Source organism: Chenopodium album, chromosome 16 (assembly GCF_948465745.1).
Source record: "Chenopodium album chromosome 16, dcCheAlbu1.1, whole genome shotgun sequence".
In the NCBI taxonomy this organism is placed as follows: Eukaryota; Viridiplantae; Streptophyta; class Magnoliopsida; order Caryophyllales; family Amaranthaceae; genus Chenopodium; species Chenopodium album.
The window spans coordinates 41,987,168-42,003,909 of NC_137849.1; the positions used below are offsets into that span (position 1 = coordinate 41,987,168).

At 35.6% G+C, this 16,742-nt stretch overlaps 1 protein-coding gene across 2 annotated transcripts; it reads left to right on the forward strand.

The window, feature by feature from the left end:
• Positions 1 to 53: 53 nt before the first annotated feature.
• LOC145586551 (uncharacterized) lies at positions 54 to 16,133 on the forward strand. 2 transcript variants are annotated; one of them, XM_081643408.1, is made up of 16 exons: positions 54 to 391; positions 3,268 to 3,608; positions 3,694 to 3,787; positions 3,901 to 3,944; positions 4,110 to 4,322; positions 4,425 to 4,500; positions 6,424 to 6,532; positions 7,380 to 7,451; positions 7,552 to 7,683; positions 9,630 to 9,830; positions 9,917 to 9,972; positions 10,179 to 10,272; positions 10,621 to 10,711; positions 13,072 to 13,191; positions 14,110 to 14,514; positions 14,936 to 16,133. In XM_081643408.1, the coding sequence occupies exons 1-16, from the start codon at positions 250 to 252 to the stop codon at positions 15,887 to 15,889; spliced, it is 3,144 nt and encodes a 1,047-aa protein (XP_081499534.1). In that variant the 5' UTR covers positions 54 to 249; the 3' UTR covers positions 15,890 to 16,133. The 2 variants fall into 2 exon arrangements, with proteins under 2 accessions (XP_081499534.1, XP_081499535.1); XM_081643409.1 differs by having other exon boundaries at positions 3,904 to 3,944.
• The last annotated feature ends 609 nt before the right edge of the window (positions 16,134 to 16,742 follow it).

The following is a 16,742-nucleotide window of genomic DNA, read 5'->3' on the forward strand; positions in this document are numbered from 1 at the left end:
AATTAATGCTTTCTTTAGAAGGGTTGGTGTCCTTGGTGAGATAGAATTTAACTCGATTAATTTTAATTAATTTTGCAATATTTTCACTTCACTCCACCTATAAAATACCCAAACGAAACGTTTCGTGCAAATGATCGTCTTTTCGCAAATCCAGACAACCATAGTCAACTCATTCTTCTCTCTCCTCGCTAAACCTCTCAACTTCGTCGTCAATTAGGGTTCCTGAATTCTGCAAATTTCTATGCAAATATGAAGGAAAGAGATTTGAGCATCTATGATTTCAAGGAAGAAGACGAATTGCCCGAAACTCTTAATCATTGGTCTAAACTCTCAAACCCTAAATTCGATGCTGATGGTGATGCGATGACCAAGTATCAATTCCTCCAACACGGTAATTTTCATCACCTTTTCTTTCTATTTTAGTTCGTAATCTTTCTTTTTTGATTTATTTAGTCTTAATTTATATGTTAATTTTAAGCTGGTATGAATTTTTGGGTGTTTAAATTTGTTCAATTTTTTGCAAGTTTGTTGTTTGGTTGGAGAAATAAGCTGTAGTTATTGGCATTTGATTTGTTTTTGGTGTTGAGGTTTCTATGTGAGTAATGTAGACGGGATTCGAATCCGAGGTTCTAGGTAGTATAGGTCTTGCTTTCCTAGAATTTCATCAATTAAGTCAAGGTTATTAACATTTTGTTAAGTATAGTTTGTTTTGATTGGGTGCTTTGTGGGGCTCGGTATTGAAAATGCTCCAAAAGAATTTGGATGTGAGGTATGGCTGTTCTAGTTTGGAGATGTGAGTGATCACTTGGGAAGACATGGTCATCCCAAAATTGTATTTTGTTCATACTTTCAGTATCCATGTTGGGTTCACGCACGCAATGTGATGCAACATGCTTTTTTTTGGGTCGGTGAGGAAGGAAAACGAAAAAAAATTGTTTTTTTTTTTTTTTTTTTTTTTTTTATTTTTTTTATTGGATGTAGATGGCGTTGTAGGTGCAATTGGGAGAACATGTGGAAGGGTGATTGGCCTGATAGCCCTTATTTTCACTATAACGTATAATGCCCCTTGGTTTTAATGCCTTTCTTCTGGGAGAAGAGTTTTGTGGTCCTTGTGGAGATGCTTTGTAGGCTTGCAGTTGTGATAGGATTTCTAACAATGTTGGGATCAGGATTACAAGTTGGGTAATGTAGGTTTTTTCAAGGTTAATGATGATGTAAATGAGGAGGTTACTGATGTATGCTGGGTGATGGACTGATAGTTATCAAGGAATGTCTTGTGTTTATGTGACAAGTAGATTCCATTTCAGATCAAGTTGACAACATAAATGTGGACTTTTAGGGCTACTCTGCTTTGTGGTTTAGGGTTTTCTACAAGCAAGATATATTTGATGGTGCCAAATATAATGAAGCATATACAAAGAGTAGTAATTGAAAGAAAAGTGGGTATTAATCCCTATAGAATTTGAGGCACAAAAAGTGAGGGGTTTAGATGTGTTGTTTACAATAAAAGGAGGCATCTTGATAAAGATTAGGAGGACAATTGAGGAATTGGAGAATAAAAATAGGTAACCATTAGGACTTTTAACCATCTAAATCTCATCAAGGCATATGACTGTAATAAGAAGCTTTGTCACTTCAAGATTTGTGGGGAGGGCTCCTTGACTGTGTTCATTTGTGAATTTATTTTTAGCCGTATTTTATTTCTTTGCTTTAGCCTCCTTATTAGTATATTTGTTTTATAATTATTATTGTCATTCAATTTGTTATTAGTATTTTTTTTTTTTTGAAAAAAAAAATGAAACTCCCTCTGTTGCTTACTATATTTCAGAGTTGGTTTTGGCACAAATCGCACAATTACTAAGGTTATTTCTTAAATGTGAAAATGAATAATCTGATAGTGGATAGAGAGGAAAAGAAAAGTGAGAATCTCGAGGATTTGGATGGAGCACAAATCAAAAGGAATATTTGGTGTGTAAGCTTAGTGGAGTTAGAAGTTGAAAGGCATGAGGAGTTGGATGGAGATATGACATATAGATACAAAGCAGGATAGCTAAATAAGAATAGGGCTGCAAGGCTGAATTAAATTGAAGGGAAACCTTTGAAGTATGAATTGGGTAGCGAAGTATTGTCATGGTTATTAGATGAATGTGACGGAGTTGTGTAAGCTGCGTTGGATGTGTGGTTATGAAGAATTTGGGGGGTTACGTATACTGAAAACAAGATGAGGGAGAATAGCCTAAGGTGGTATGGTCATGTAACATGGAAATTTTGTGATGCACCAGTTGGGAGGCTTGAAAAGTGACAAAGTGATGGGATTGGAAAGGGCTAGGGGTCGACCTAAGAAAACTTGGAAGAGGGTGATTGGGAATTTTGAGTCTATGAGGGAATTAGGAAAATATGGCTTTGGAGGGAAAAAAATCTACTTAGTGGACACAATATAACTAACTATATATGTATATATATATTACTCTTTTATCTTTAACTTTAACTCATTGTGTTTGCAACTTCTTAAGGTTTTCTCAAACCTATGCTATGATTTTTGTCACATGTTTTTTCTCTTTATCTTCTCTTTGCCCTATTTTTTAAGGCTTCTTCAAATTATTTTTTTATTTCCTCATTTTTGGGTTTTCACTTTAACCTCCTTTGTTTTTTCTCTTTATCTTCTCTTTGCCCTATTTTTTAAGGCTTCTTCAAATGAGTCACTTTTCTTGGTTTACCTTTATTGTTTCACTTTTTGCGTACCCTTCCTCGTCACGATTTAATTTAGCCAACCTCAAATCATTTCTGGACCAGGCTTTGTTGTTGTTGTAGCACAAAACCCTCGTTTTTTTGGAAACAAGAAAGCTGCGCTTTTTCTGGGTTTCATTAGCAGTTTAGCTCAAATACAAGATACCTCAGGTCTCAACAACTTCCATTCTTCCTTGCCTGTTTAAACTTAATCAGAGTGAAGTGTATCATTGTGATTTGTGACAGTGTGAGTTTTGCTGCCTGCCAGGAGTAAATTGAAAAAATTTATGTTAAGATAAGTTGGACCTTGTTGAACAAAGGCTTATGGCATCAGCTTTAGTATTTTCTTGACTCATTTTTATTTTTTTAACTTCGAGTTTGTGTTCAATCTCCATTCACAAAATCTCATATGCTTATGTTGCATTTTGATGCCCTTTCTCATCGTGTTTTTGCAAGAGGACTAGCTAAATTTTCTTGTAAATGTTCAGGCCTGTATTCAGTAAGATTATTGATGAATTTGACTGCCTTCTTTGTCATTAGCTTCTTCTGGGTCCATTGCTCAGATGAAAGAAATTCACAGCGTGAAAGAAATTCGTAATGTGAAACAAATTCATGTTGTTGCAATTGATGACGATGATCGTGGTCTTGTCAATGATGTTTCTGGTCGCCCTGAAAGTGAATCGGATACAGCTGCTTCTCCACAAGCTGAGGTTTTTGGTGCTTTATCGGACAGAATCTTGCAAAAGCACTGTCATTTTACTGGAGATAGTGTAAAACCCGAATGTTCGTCTTTGGACATGGAGATAAGAATCTCCTGTCCTGCCAGACTTCCATCTGGAAATGGTCATATCAGTGATTCCATCCCAGATTCACCATGCAGTGTATGCTGTTGTTTTCCTTGTACCATTTTTTTAATTTATTGTTTTTGGTTTGAGCACAATTTCACTTTGCATGGGAATTTTGCAGAATGGTTCAGCTGATGCTGAGGCATCAGAAACTTGTGATAGTATTCAAGAGAGCTCTCCTTCCACTTCTGGTTATGAGCAGGAAGAGGATTATGGTATACTTTTTTTTTTTTGTTTTTTGTTTTTTGTTTTGTGTGTGTGTATTGCTGGCAAAGCTGGACTTATCAAATAAAACTCATTACTCTTTTTTTTTTTTTTTTTTTCTCAGTAGATGGACCAGCTGAGGATCAATTAGATAGTGGTTGGTATATGGTAATTACTGTACTATTTTTTTTATAATTTTTTTCAGGCATGCCCTTGTGGACATAAGACTTCTTTAAATTTATTTGTGTATTTGACTTATTATTAGTGGTGTTATCGAGAAGAAAGTGTCTGCTACACAATGTTTATGCTGACAGTAATGTTTATATATATCAGGGGGATATGGATATGGATATGGATGTGGATATGGGAGCTGTTTATACCGATTATGTCTCCTACGGTGATAAATATTTTCCTGGCTGCCATATATTGTTTTCCAAAACCTCGATCAAAATTGAGATGTCAACCTTAGAAGAGGAATCTGAGGCATCTAGATCCGAATGGAGATTGGATGAGATTTTAAAAATTGAGTCACAGTGGAGTAACGTTGTATGTCAATTATCTTTTTTGTCTTTTCTATTATGAATTTATTGTTAACATTTGCCTGTCATGCGATTGTCATGTAGCTCACATGTATAGTATTTATTCCAGGCTTGTACTGCTAAAGTAAAAGTCTACCTTTTCGTAAGGGATGCAGTAGAAGCAGAAAATGCACATGGCATGACAGGTTTGTTTTGAATTTTAAAGGCTGTTTGATGACATGTCTTTTGGTTATAACCCTTATGGCCTTATTTTTGCCAAATGTTACCTCTCCCTACTTCACCTCTCATAGTGATGATCAACAATTATTATTCGTCGCCATTCTGTCTTCATCGTGGTCATAGGCACTCTCTGCCACGATGCCTCTATTTGGTAACAGGGGTTTGATTAATCAAACCAACTTATGGTTGATTTTGAACTCAGTTATTTCTAGGATTTTTGGGGTTGAACTGTTGCAGTCAGTATCAAATTTGCTTCTTACCACCAAAGCAGTGCTTCTAGCATCTCATTGTAGAAGCTGGAGATGCTCAATTTGTTACTTTCTTTGTGGTTATTATGGTGGTTGAGGATGGTTGTTTTGGTAGAACTACCTTTTTATGGTTGATTTTAGGCTGATCTACTGCCTCTGGCTTGGATCAGTACTGTCAGCGTTGCCCAAATCTCAAAATGCCACTGCCACGGCCACCTATGGCTGTTGAAGTATGGTGAGTGATCCCATAAACAGATATTATGATTGGGTAGTTCAATGGTTATTACGATGGTTAGTGAATTGGTGTTGGGAAAGGAGTGATGGCCTTGAGGATGATGCTTTGCTCGATTGCTGTTTTATTTATCTTTTGCTTTGACTTTTCTGTTTGATAAGATTTGCTTTTACATAATTGTGTTGTTGTACTTGTATCTTTTGTTGCTTTATCAAACAAGGGAATTCAATTTCCTAAGTAAGGCTGGGGTGTCTGACAAAGAAACATTTGGGTAATATTATCCTAGGTTTGGGGAAATAGAATTGATTTTTTGTAGGATCCAAACCCCCCCCCCCCCCAAAAAAAAAAATGGCACTAAAGTAAATTTTAGGTTTTCTAAAGTTAACATTTTTGTATGAACCAAATTATTTTTTTTTTTTTTTTTTTTTTGTGAACATAATTGAATTGAAACTCATTTTTAGGGTGAATATAACATGGCAAGTCTCTTTAAGATGTGACATGGTTTATTATTTACTCATTTTGTTCCCAAATGTTTAACTCACTTTTTGTTTTGGATGTTTCATAATATTCTACTCAACCCCATATTACTAGGAATGGCAACGGATCAGATTAGGGTTGGATGCGGCTAAATCTGAATTTGATATGTTTAGTAAATGGACCTTGTACTCGGATACGAATCCAAAAAGTCTGAGTCCGATCCGTCTTGTATTTTTTAGGAGCCGAATCCATTCCTTTTATTCGGACTTTCGAATGATCCGAATACCTTTTGTTTTTTTATTTTTTTATGTATGATATACCAATAATTGCTAGGTTTTTCCTTAACAAATTTTAATATAATATTGTTGTGTAAAAAATTAGAAAAAAACTTTGGGTATAAAGTCTAAACATAACATATCCTTATACTCGGACTCGGTCGGACTTTGCGCAGGGTCCAAGTCCAATCCGCCTCATATACGATTTGGATTCAGACTATTTTAAAACGGATTTGGATCGGAATTTTTTCTTCGGATCGGTCAGATTCGAATTGAACTCGAATGGAATTGCCCTTACTACATATTACCATCCTTTTCCACGACCCCACAATATTGGCACCTTTCCCCTCACTCTCTGTTACTTTATCCAGCTTTTTATATACTCACCTTTCAAACTTTCATAGGAATAGGAGTCTACATTAACCAATTAGAATATTTACAAGAGAAGGAAATTTTGTATCCAGGATATATGTGAAACTTATGTTTTGTAGCTGTACTTCTTATTTTCAGTTCTTAGGTAATTGACCAATACTTTGTAATAGGTATCTGCAACCAATTTGGTTTTAAATCTTTTAAAGCATTGATAAGATTGAGAGTTTGGAGGTGTCTTTGGATCTTGCAAGTGATTGCTTACCAATACTCTTGTACGATGTGCAGGCATTGAAGTATTGGAATTCTTGGTTCATGATCCTGAATGGCTCCAGAGACAAGAGTGGATCATGACACTTGATACTAGGTACCAGGCTCTCTGGAGCCTTGGGCTGAAGTGAGTATCTGATTTGATTTGTGGGAACTATCTGTCTGTAGTGAATTTATATGTTGTCTAATTGCTTTAGAAGGGTTGGATAGAATCTTTGGATAGGTGAAGGTAGAAGGCTGAGTGGCACCCTGTTATTTCTTTCTTTTATTCTCATACATTGAGATACCATTTTGATTAGGTTTCTTAAAACAGTCTGCTCATTTGTGATGCCCTCTGTTGGTTGTTTGTTTGGCCCAATTTTAGCTGGCTGGGTCGAACAGATACCATTCTAACCAGCTTTTTGAGTAGGTTGACTGCAATGATGTAACAGGAGATATAGGGGTAAAGTTTTGTTTGCATAGTCTCGTATCTGTTTTAATTTGAATCCTTTTAATACTGGACATCTCAAGGCTGTGAAAGTCATGTTGGCTTACACTGGTCATGGATTTTGGTCCTTGGTACTCCCTACTTTTTTTAAAAAAAAAGAAATTATTTTTGTTGTACCTACTTCTGCATTAATCTATATGTGGAAAACTCATATTGCTACCATAGCCCCCTTCACAATATTTACACCCTTTCATCCACCCACTTTATTCACTTTTTTCCTTAACACCTATGAGCTATCCACCTTTTTTTACTTTATCTTTCTTACTTTGTCCACCTTTTTCTTAAACCCACTCATCTTTCCTAGGAACAAGAGTCTACACTAAAAGGGAAGTAAAAGAGGGTGTATGCCGGTCTAATTATTGCGTAGTACAAGTTAGTGTTTTGAATTATGCTATGTGATTATGATCTTTATATCTTTGCTGATGCTATTGGCAGCATTTTGCTCTGTTATCTATGTCCTTTGATGTTTAAATGGTTTTGTATATAGTGGCAAAATTTGCGAAGGAGGTACAAATCCTTTAGAGAACTGTGAGTCTTCTTCTGATTCGTACCTTCCCAAGTAAGTGAAATTGTTGAAAAGGCTTGATATAGATTATCTGTCCTTATTTCGAGGCACATGATAAAATTAATTTTTATCCATGTTTATAAATTTATTACAGTTTCGAGGAGCCTTTTGAAGAGGTTGTCTACCCCAAAGGTGCTGTAGATGCGGTTGTAATCAGTAAAAGAGATGTGGATTTATTGGAGCCTGATACTTTCCTTAATGATACAATAATTGATTTCTATATTAAGTAAGTATGCTCCATGGATATTGTGTTGTATATTTTATTTTTTAAGGTTAGAGTTGGTGATTGACCTCTTAATTCTTCACTCCCTGCAAAACTTTCTTAAATTTTATTCTTGATACTCTTTTAAATCTCTCTTAAATTTTACTTGGATTATCTTTCTTTTTCTCACTTTACTTGCCTTTTTTTTTTTTTTTCAAACTACTGCAACTGGTTATCTTGTTATGTTATTTTTTCTTTGTTTGACGGTTCCTTATGACAATTTATGTTAGTCGACCCTAAATCATTTTGGGACTAAGGCTTTGTTGTTGTAATATTTGAGTTGGTAATTGTACCTCTAAATTCTTCTAAACTCTATAAGATCAATTTGATTTTGCTTTTAGGATTTTGAATCAAAAACACTCTTAAGTGCTCTATACTCATATAAGTCATAACTACTCCTAACTAAAAATTACAAACTACCTCTTAGCCCATAAATGTATACTCAATGCCACCCCTCTCTATTATCTATCCAATTACTCATTTATTATTCATTTTTCAACACTAGACTTCTCAATTGGACTCATTTTTGTTAACGAGATATTTGCTTTTCCTTATAATGCTAAACAAACCATCAACACCCCAACCATGAGTCTCATCCCAACTACCCAGTGACAATAACCCCCATAAAGGAAGAACTCCCCTTTGTATTAAGATGCTTTGCGTGAGGTCCTTGTTTGTTATTTTCATAGAAGAATGAGATGCCATTTGAATGAGCTTTAAAATCCCATTTAACTAAATTTTCATCATGTAGTAGTACCTTTTTAATTGAATGGATTTAATTTATCTTGAAGGCCTTGAACCTGAATTGAAGTTCCATTATAGGGGAAATATACCTAATTAGTACTTGTTGACATAGGCAAAATACCATCATCATACAATGACCTAAAAGAAGATACGGCCAAGGCAGGGTGTATTATATTAATACATGTAACAAGAATTTTGATTTGTTCTATTATGGTCTAAATAAGGTTAGTGTAAACTATAGATCTTTTGATGCTTATTTGGATAAATTATGGTGGAGGGTGTTGTGAGAATGCATTTAAGAACTGAAGGGTGGTGTATCTTTATTTTTTTTTGTTCATGCCGGTTATGGGAATTGATCACTTACTTAGGGGTGATTTATTTGCATCCTTTTTTTGAATAGGTTGGCTTATTTCTTTGAGTTGTCACTATTAAAGGATTAAAATTTTTTTTTTTAAAGGATAATTGTTTCTTTTTTTGGCTTTTAGTTGGTAGTTGTAAGTTTTGGAGATTTTGCGTGTCTTGTTATGGCTGATAATGGATTGAGTTTTTGAAATTAGCATTATTATATTCATATCCAATCTTAACACCTTTGAAATAATATGATATTCAAAAGTGTTTGATAATGACTATCTGACTTATTATGTTACCTATATAAAATATAACTGTCAATATTTATCTGTATTATTTTTTTCAAAACGAAAATATTAATATAAAAGATGATCATATGTATGGATTACATATGTAGCATACTTGTCTGCCTCTTTAAAGGATTTCAAGTTGGTCTCATCGGCTCTTTGCTTGCTTGCTGTGGAGAGACAAGAGCTATGGAGATGATTTGCTCAAAGCTACTTTCATATGCTCAATTTTTTTCTTTACCTATAGTTTTAAAAGAGAGAAAAAACTGAAAAGAAATTTCTTTACCTAAACTGTTGTATAAATTGAATTAATTGAACTGTTTAAAAATATAGCTTTTAGAATACATGGTGTTTTTGCCAATTTTTTTTATCTGTTTGCTAAAGTATTATCTATTATGCATAATGGTAGCACTTGTAGCAGGCATATCTAGTTATTCTGATCATCTGATGTAATCTCAGACTCTTCATTTAAGGATTATTAGGTTTTCTTTCATTTTGTACATTTGCTCACAATTTTTTGCCCTTGAACAGGTATTTAGAGAATGAAATTCCTTCCACAGAACGAGGCAGATTTCACTTTTTTAATTGCTTCTTTTTCCGCAAGCTGGCTGATCCAGACAAAAACCCATCAGGTGTTTTTGATGGCAAGGCTGGTTATCAACGTGTTCGGAAATGGACAAGGAAAGTGAACATATTTGAGAAGGATTACATATTTATTCCGGTTAATTATAAGTAAGAAATCAGCTTTGTATGCTTTAAGTTCATTTGGTTACGTGATGTGTGTGGACACTTACTTTTCTGTTTGCTTGTAACATCAGTCTTCACTGGAGTTTGATTGTTGTATGCCATCCTGGTGAAGTTGCTAACTTCAATGGTAGGTGCTCTTTTTATGGTTTTTCATTTCAAGAGAAAAAAATAATAAGAAAGAGTTTTTTTGTAGCTGTCAGACTTCAGTTTTTACATGAGTAATTTAAGTAGGACTATTTTAAATTTATCATAGAAGCTGTAACTTAGGCTTTTTTTATATCTTCGTGCCAAAAACTAAAACTGACATTGATACCGTATGTCCCTTGATTTCAGATGAGAATGTTGATGAATCTGTGAAGGTTCCTTGTATATTGCATATGGACTCTATCAGAGGAAGTCATGCAGGGTTAAAGGATCTCATTCAAAGGTATGTTCCTTCTATTAGGATCATCAACATATTTTCTTTGAAACAGTACACTGATGGTCCTTCAGGCAGGGTTACTATAGTGATCTGCTCTCTGCCCACTGTAGTGCTGAAAGTTGTGTGCTCCTGTGTGCTTGAATTTTTTCATCCTTGCCTTTCTCCCTTCCCACTATGTTGGTGCCTGTTGTGCTATTTTGGCAAAGTGGTGAAAGTATGTTTCATAGAACCTGTGGCTTGGTGGGAGGAGCTTGTTAGCTGCTTTGGTGTATCACTATGGTTGCTATTGAATATTTTTTATTTTTCTTTTATAATTTAATTGGGTTTCAAACTTTATTTTTGTTGAAATGGCAGCTACCTCTCAGAAGAGTGGAAAGAGAAGCAAAAAGAGACTTCTGAAGATATAGTTTCGAAATTTTTAAATCTTCGATTTCTGTCACTTGAGGTATATTTCTTAGAAAAATTGTTAAAAAAAAATCTTTTAAATGCACTATTTTGCGAAAAAAAACCTTTTAAAAGCTTTTTGGCTAGAACTTGTTTTATACACCCGGGTGCACGGTGCACCTAAAAGTCTTTTTTGCTCATTTTGATGATTATTGCTCATTTTATCATCAAATGAACAAACAAATACCCTTGGGTGTACCGTACACCCGGGTGTATAGAACAATCTCTCAAAAAGAAAACCCGACTTTTAACATTTTGGCAAAAGAAAACCCGATTGTGAATTTTTTTTGTTTAATACAACCTAATGCCTTTAATTAGCTTAATTAACACCTAATTTCTTCTAATTAAAATCTAACTCTCACTTAACAATTTAATAATTAAATAAATTTATAAATAAAAACAGAAAAACAAAAACCACAACCCCTATCACCGGCCAGCCACCCCCTCCCTTTCCCCATCCCTTGGCAGCGCTCGAACTGACAGCATCGGCAATGGCAGCAGCCTTCTTATCCTTAAGAAGAACACGAGCAGAAGAAATGGCGGCAGCAGCACGATTAATAACCTGCATCCTCTGAACTCTATCTCTCTCCTCCTTAGAAACTTCCATAATCTTCTGGAACTCACTACTTTTCCTCTCCAAAACATCTGGGGTTTCCTCAACAGGGGGCAAATTCTGGGCAATCATATTAAACTCAATCTACTTTTTCTCCCGATTAACAGCTTTCTTCCTCATTAAGGTAAGAATCGCCATTGTTACTCCCATCAGAAGCTCGAATTCGGAAACCCTTAACATAAATGATTGTTGTTTGGGTTTTGAGGAAGATCTTGGAATAAAGAAGTGGGTGATTTGAATGTTTGAGGGGTATTGCAATGGTGGGATGAAGCAAGTAAGAAGACGCCGTTGTAGGAATGAGGAGAGAGAAAGTGAAGAGAAAGAGGAGAGAGAGAATGTTTAAGGAAGCTAATTGGACACTATTGTTAAGTGTTTTTGAGGTCTCTGGTTTTTGGGAAGTGGCGATCTTGGCCGGCGGTAGAGGTGAGTCTCCGGGGTGGGGGGTTCAAGGCGGCGCGGCTCAGTCGAGGGAGGGGAGCTGCAGTCAGGGGAGGGGGAAAGGGAGAGGATGGTTGGCTGGTGGTGGAGGTGGTGGTTTTTGCTTTTTTTTTTTTTAAAAAAAAAAAATTTAATTATGATATGGTTAAGTGAGAGTTAAAGGCTAATTAGAAGAAATTAGAGTTTAATTAAGTGAATTAGAGGTACAGGTTGTCTTGAACAAAAAAATAAAATTAACTTCGGGTTTTCTTTTACGATAAAGCTTTTAAAAGGTTTTTTTTCGCAAAATGCAAAATGGTGCATTTAAAAGGTTTTTTTTGACAAATTTTCCTATTTCTTACGCATACTGACTAGATACTAGTTCTTGTATTTTTGTAGGCTGGATATCCAGTTTACTATATAGTTTGTTGTTTATGTTGTACTATTTGCTTGAATTCTCTTTTAATATTGAAACTATTGACCAAGTTAGGTTAGATTATGTCATGTAAAACCTATCATGGTGCCTTAATAGGCTCAGGCAACAAAACTGGACGTCAATCATAGTTTTAGTGGGCATACAATTTCATTTATATAGGTATAGGCTGCTTATATATAGTTTATGGTTGGCACTGGCAGTTAATTGTGGGATGATCGATTTCAGTAGCATGGGTTTCATACTGCTTCTTTTGACATCCATGGGTAGCATGGATTTCAGAGCTGTATGTTGCAACATGATATCCTTTATCTTGATTGTTTATGGAAGAAGGTCTTCCCAAGTCATCATGATACAACAGATATATTTTATTGTAGAGGGTTGGTGATTTATTATCTTTATTGTTTAGGTGCATCATGTAAGAATATATGAAATGCTTTAAGCTTATTGGTTTTGAATTGAAGGATTGCAGTAAATTATCGTATAATTTATTCCTCTTTCATACTGTTATCGATATTATACAAGTTGATAACCAGCTTTGAAAAAATTATTATTAAATTTACCTTTTACCCACTCTTTTCTTATGGATGGAATGTATGAACTGTTCATTCTTGCCTTGAGTCTCCGTCTTTTTGATGGATAACATTATCCAGGAAAATGAAATTTTCATTTCCTGCTGCTTTGTTTGTAAAGGGTGGAAAATAATTTTCCTGAGAGTGGAAAACATATTCCTTTTGAAAGGAAGGGAAGGGAAGGGAAGAGACTCCTTATTTTCCTCCCTACTTCTCTCCTCCCTTAAACTGCCATTTCCTCTTCCTTGATAAGTTTTCTTGTAGGAAACAAAGGAAAACTATTATTTACATTAAATGAAGCCTGACTTTTTTCCTTTCCATGGCAGCTTCCACAGCAGGAGAACTGTTCTGATTGCGGCCTTTTCCTGCTTCATTATGCAGAACTCTTTATAGCTGAAGCACCTCATAATTTCAGTCCTTTCCAGATCAATAAGTTTGAGAATTTTGTGAGTACTCTGTTTCTACAGATCTTTCCTTCCATTTTGTAATTTGTATTCAGATTCAGTAGATGCAGGTATTTGATAGTAGAGTTTGTGTTTGCTATCATATGGCTTCTCTTGTGATGAAATGTATTGATATCTGCTATGTGCTAGTTCTCCGGTACTCCTCACTTACAAGTATTCGTAGTGTCCAGTTTCTCAGTGAAAATAGAATCAGTGGCATGGCACTTGTTTCTTGTAAACAATTGTAGCTAAGAATCTTGTGACTTGCTACTCTTTTCAGTGCTTGGTTTTTAATTACAGCTTAATGATTGTATATTTCCTGTTACCTGATAAATACTTCATTTTGTTTTATCTCTCTTGAAGTTACGGGCTTATGTCTCATGGACATTTTTTTTTTTTTTTTTTTGAGGGACCTTATGGACATGAATTAAAAATAAATATTTGTTGCATTGTTATTCCAATTGTACTAGTACATATTTCATTTTAAAAAAATTATACTTCCTCCAATCTTTTTTAATCTCAACATTTGAGTTGTCATGCTTGCTCGTGCACATTTTATATCAGTAATATGTTTAATTATATTTTTGTAAAAATAAAAATTAATATTTTGAAAGTATATTTTGAGACGAATCTAACAAGATAGTCAAGATCCCATATGACTGTTTTCCTATGTATAAATCACTAAAGACGGACAAAGGAGTGTGTAATAGTGTAAAATCTCCAAGTTGTGATTAAAAAACAATGGAGGAAGATTATAATATTGCATTGAACTCAAAGCAGTAGACAAATAAGATCTTGTATAGGGTATAGTTGCTGCATTGGCTAGCTTTTATAATGCAGTCTCATAAATAAACAGGTAATGATTGGATGTTTATTTTTGCATATTTGAATTTTGATGGATAGCATGCTTAAACTTTGCAGCTTAAGCCGGATTGGTTTATGCCTGCTGAAGCTTCTCTTAAGCGTGTTCGTATCCAGAAATTGATCCATGAACTCCTTGAAGTTCGGCCGTTGGACAATGCTACAACTTGTAATCATGACTCCCAAGGGTCACAACCCACAGCATTACCAGAAAATAAGGAGAATGACAATGGCATAGAGTTTATTTCAGAGAGGAGCCCATTGAAACCTGTGAATTCTTTGCACTCCCAACCTGTTCTGGGGATGGAAATGGGTCTGCTGGATATGCCCTCGCTATATAGGACTCCTGAGTGCAGTGATGTCTCAAGCATAGCCCGTATAGGTATGAGAGAGCTTTTTGAACAGTGTCATTATGATCAAGGAGCTTCATTTGGGCGGCCAGGATGTCCAATGCCAACAATCAAGGTGAGTCATTGTAGGTTGCATGTAACTAGGTCATCTATGGTTTAAAATATGTTTTTACAGAGAGAGAGGAGCAGCATATGGGCATCTCAATACTGAGGGCCTCTTGCCTCAATGTCATTTCCCCCTACCATAAAGTTGGCTAACTTTTGTTATTCGGTTGACTTCTTGTGGGGCCCATACCCTATCAACCTGAAATGTCTTAACTGTCACACCTCTTGCAGTTTCTATTTCAATGTCTAATCCAAGCTTGTTGCACTTGTTTTCTCATTTCCTTCCTCTTGTCTTTTATGTAATTGATGCAGTTCTCTACGTACCTATATACCACAAGGTCCCATTATAGTCCTCTTTTGGAATTAGAGAGCTTATCTCCTTGGGTTAAATTATGATTTTTCTGGAATTAATTTTGTGTGCTCTTTTGCAGGAGGAAGTAGGAGATGTTGAGCATCTTGACCCCTCCACTTTGAGCCAAACTGAACTTCCGCAAATGAATGAAATGACTTCTGATGCTTGTGACATTGGTTATACACCCACAGATTTTAATAGTGGATTTCAATGGAACTCGAGAATGTCAAATCAAGGGGAGCCTGAGGATAACTCACCACCTTCTTCGAATTGTTCTGATGACTCTGAGGATATGATGATCATTGAATCTGAGCAAGAATTCCAAGACGTTCTTGGTCAAAATCAAAATTTTGATCAACTGAAAGAAAATATAGACAGTTTGACCGAAAGCTATGCCTCTGCTTCTAGTGATATGATGGAGACCCCAGCTGAGGATTCTCAGGAGTTGGCTAAAATTTACGGGGACAATGATATGGAGGATTCACGTGTATATCTAGTAGAGGCTGAGAAATCTTCAAAGAATGATCTGGAGGAATTACATACTACTAATAAAGGAGAGGCAAAGGAATTGCCAAACAGTGATCTGGAAGAATCACATACTCCGAATCAAGAAGAGACAACGGAATTATTAAACAAAGATCTGGAAGAAACACAAACTCCGAATCATGAAGAGGCGAAGGAAGAAACCCAAACTCCGAATCATGAAGAGGCTAAGGAAGAAACAAAAACTCCAAATCATGAAGAGGCTAAGGAAGAAACACAAACTCCGAATCATGAAGACGCTAAGGAAGAAACTCGAACTCTGAATCATGAAGAGGGTAAGGAGCCATCTCATCAAGAATTCCAGAATATTGGAGATGAAGGAGAAACTGCAGGCATTAATGAGATGGTTGAAGATTCGGCTTCAGACTCAGATGAGGTGCGACTGGCAAAGAGAATTCGGCTTACACCTTCAGGTGAAGGGGAAACAGAAATTGTAAGAAGCTTGTCTAAGGAACTGGAGGTATTAGGCCCCCAATTTATAGAAATGTAAATGTCCTTTAATCTTTTTCTATCTAGGATCTTTGGGTTTGCCATGGGGTGTGAATATCTTCAGTGTTGTAACATGGCGATTTGGCAATGCTAACAGTCTGAATTATTTGTTTGGGTCCATATTTTTGGGTCCAAGAAACTCTAAATGTTCTATACTTCTAGTTATTATTAAGAATCAGGCAGATTAGTATTACCTTCTGTTCTGGGCTTCTGGCATATGCTGCAGTATAGTTTAGTTGTCAAAATTTTCATTCTTGATCATAAATATCTGAAAATATGTATTGAGTTCTAACGTGAAATTTATTACTCTTGATCAGAAATTTCTGAAAATATGTATTGAGCTCTAACGTGAGATTTATAATTATTTTACTCATTTTAATAGTTTTTGAAATCATTGAAAATTACTTCAGACTTCTACAGTTCTTACTCTTGTGCCAGTGGATTGCCCAAGCTCTTTTGTAATGCTGTCAAATTCAAAGGGCTGCCTAAACCCTTGACAGTTCCATGTACCCACATGCGGTTAACTTGAACTCTTTGTGTCATGGTTGTGGTATGGTCATTGTTCGTCCCATAGACTGATTTTTTTTTTTTTTTTTTTTTTTTTTTCGGTAAACTACGGGGGAGGGGCCCTCTTCCTATCACAAGAGAGGGAGCTATGAGGAATCGAACCTCCATCACATGGGGGGGGGGGGATCCCATAGACTATGATATGACGTGTTTAGTGCTACAAAAATCTAGCCTAGGCAAAGCCAACAGGTAGCTTGCACATTTGGGCCAAACGTGTGTGATTCGTACACTGTAAGGTATCATCTGGTCATACAATACTCTTAGGTTGAAGTGTTATTTTTCATTGA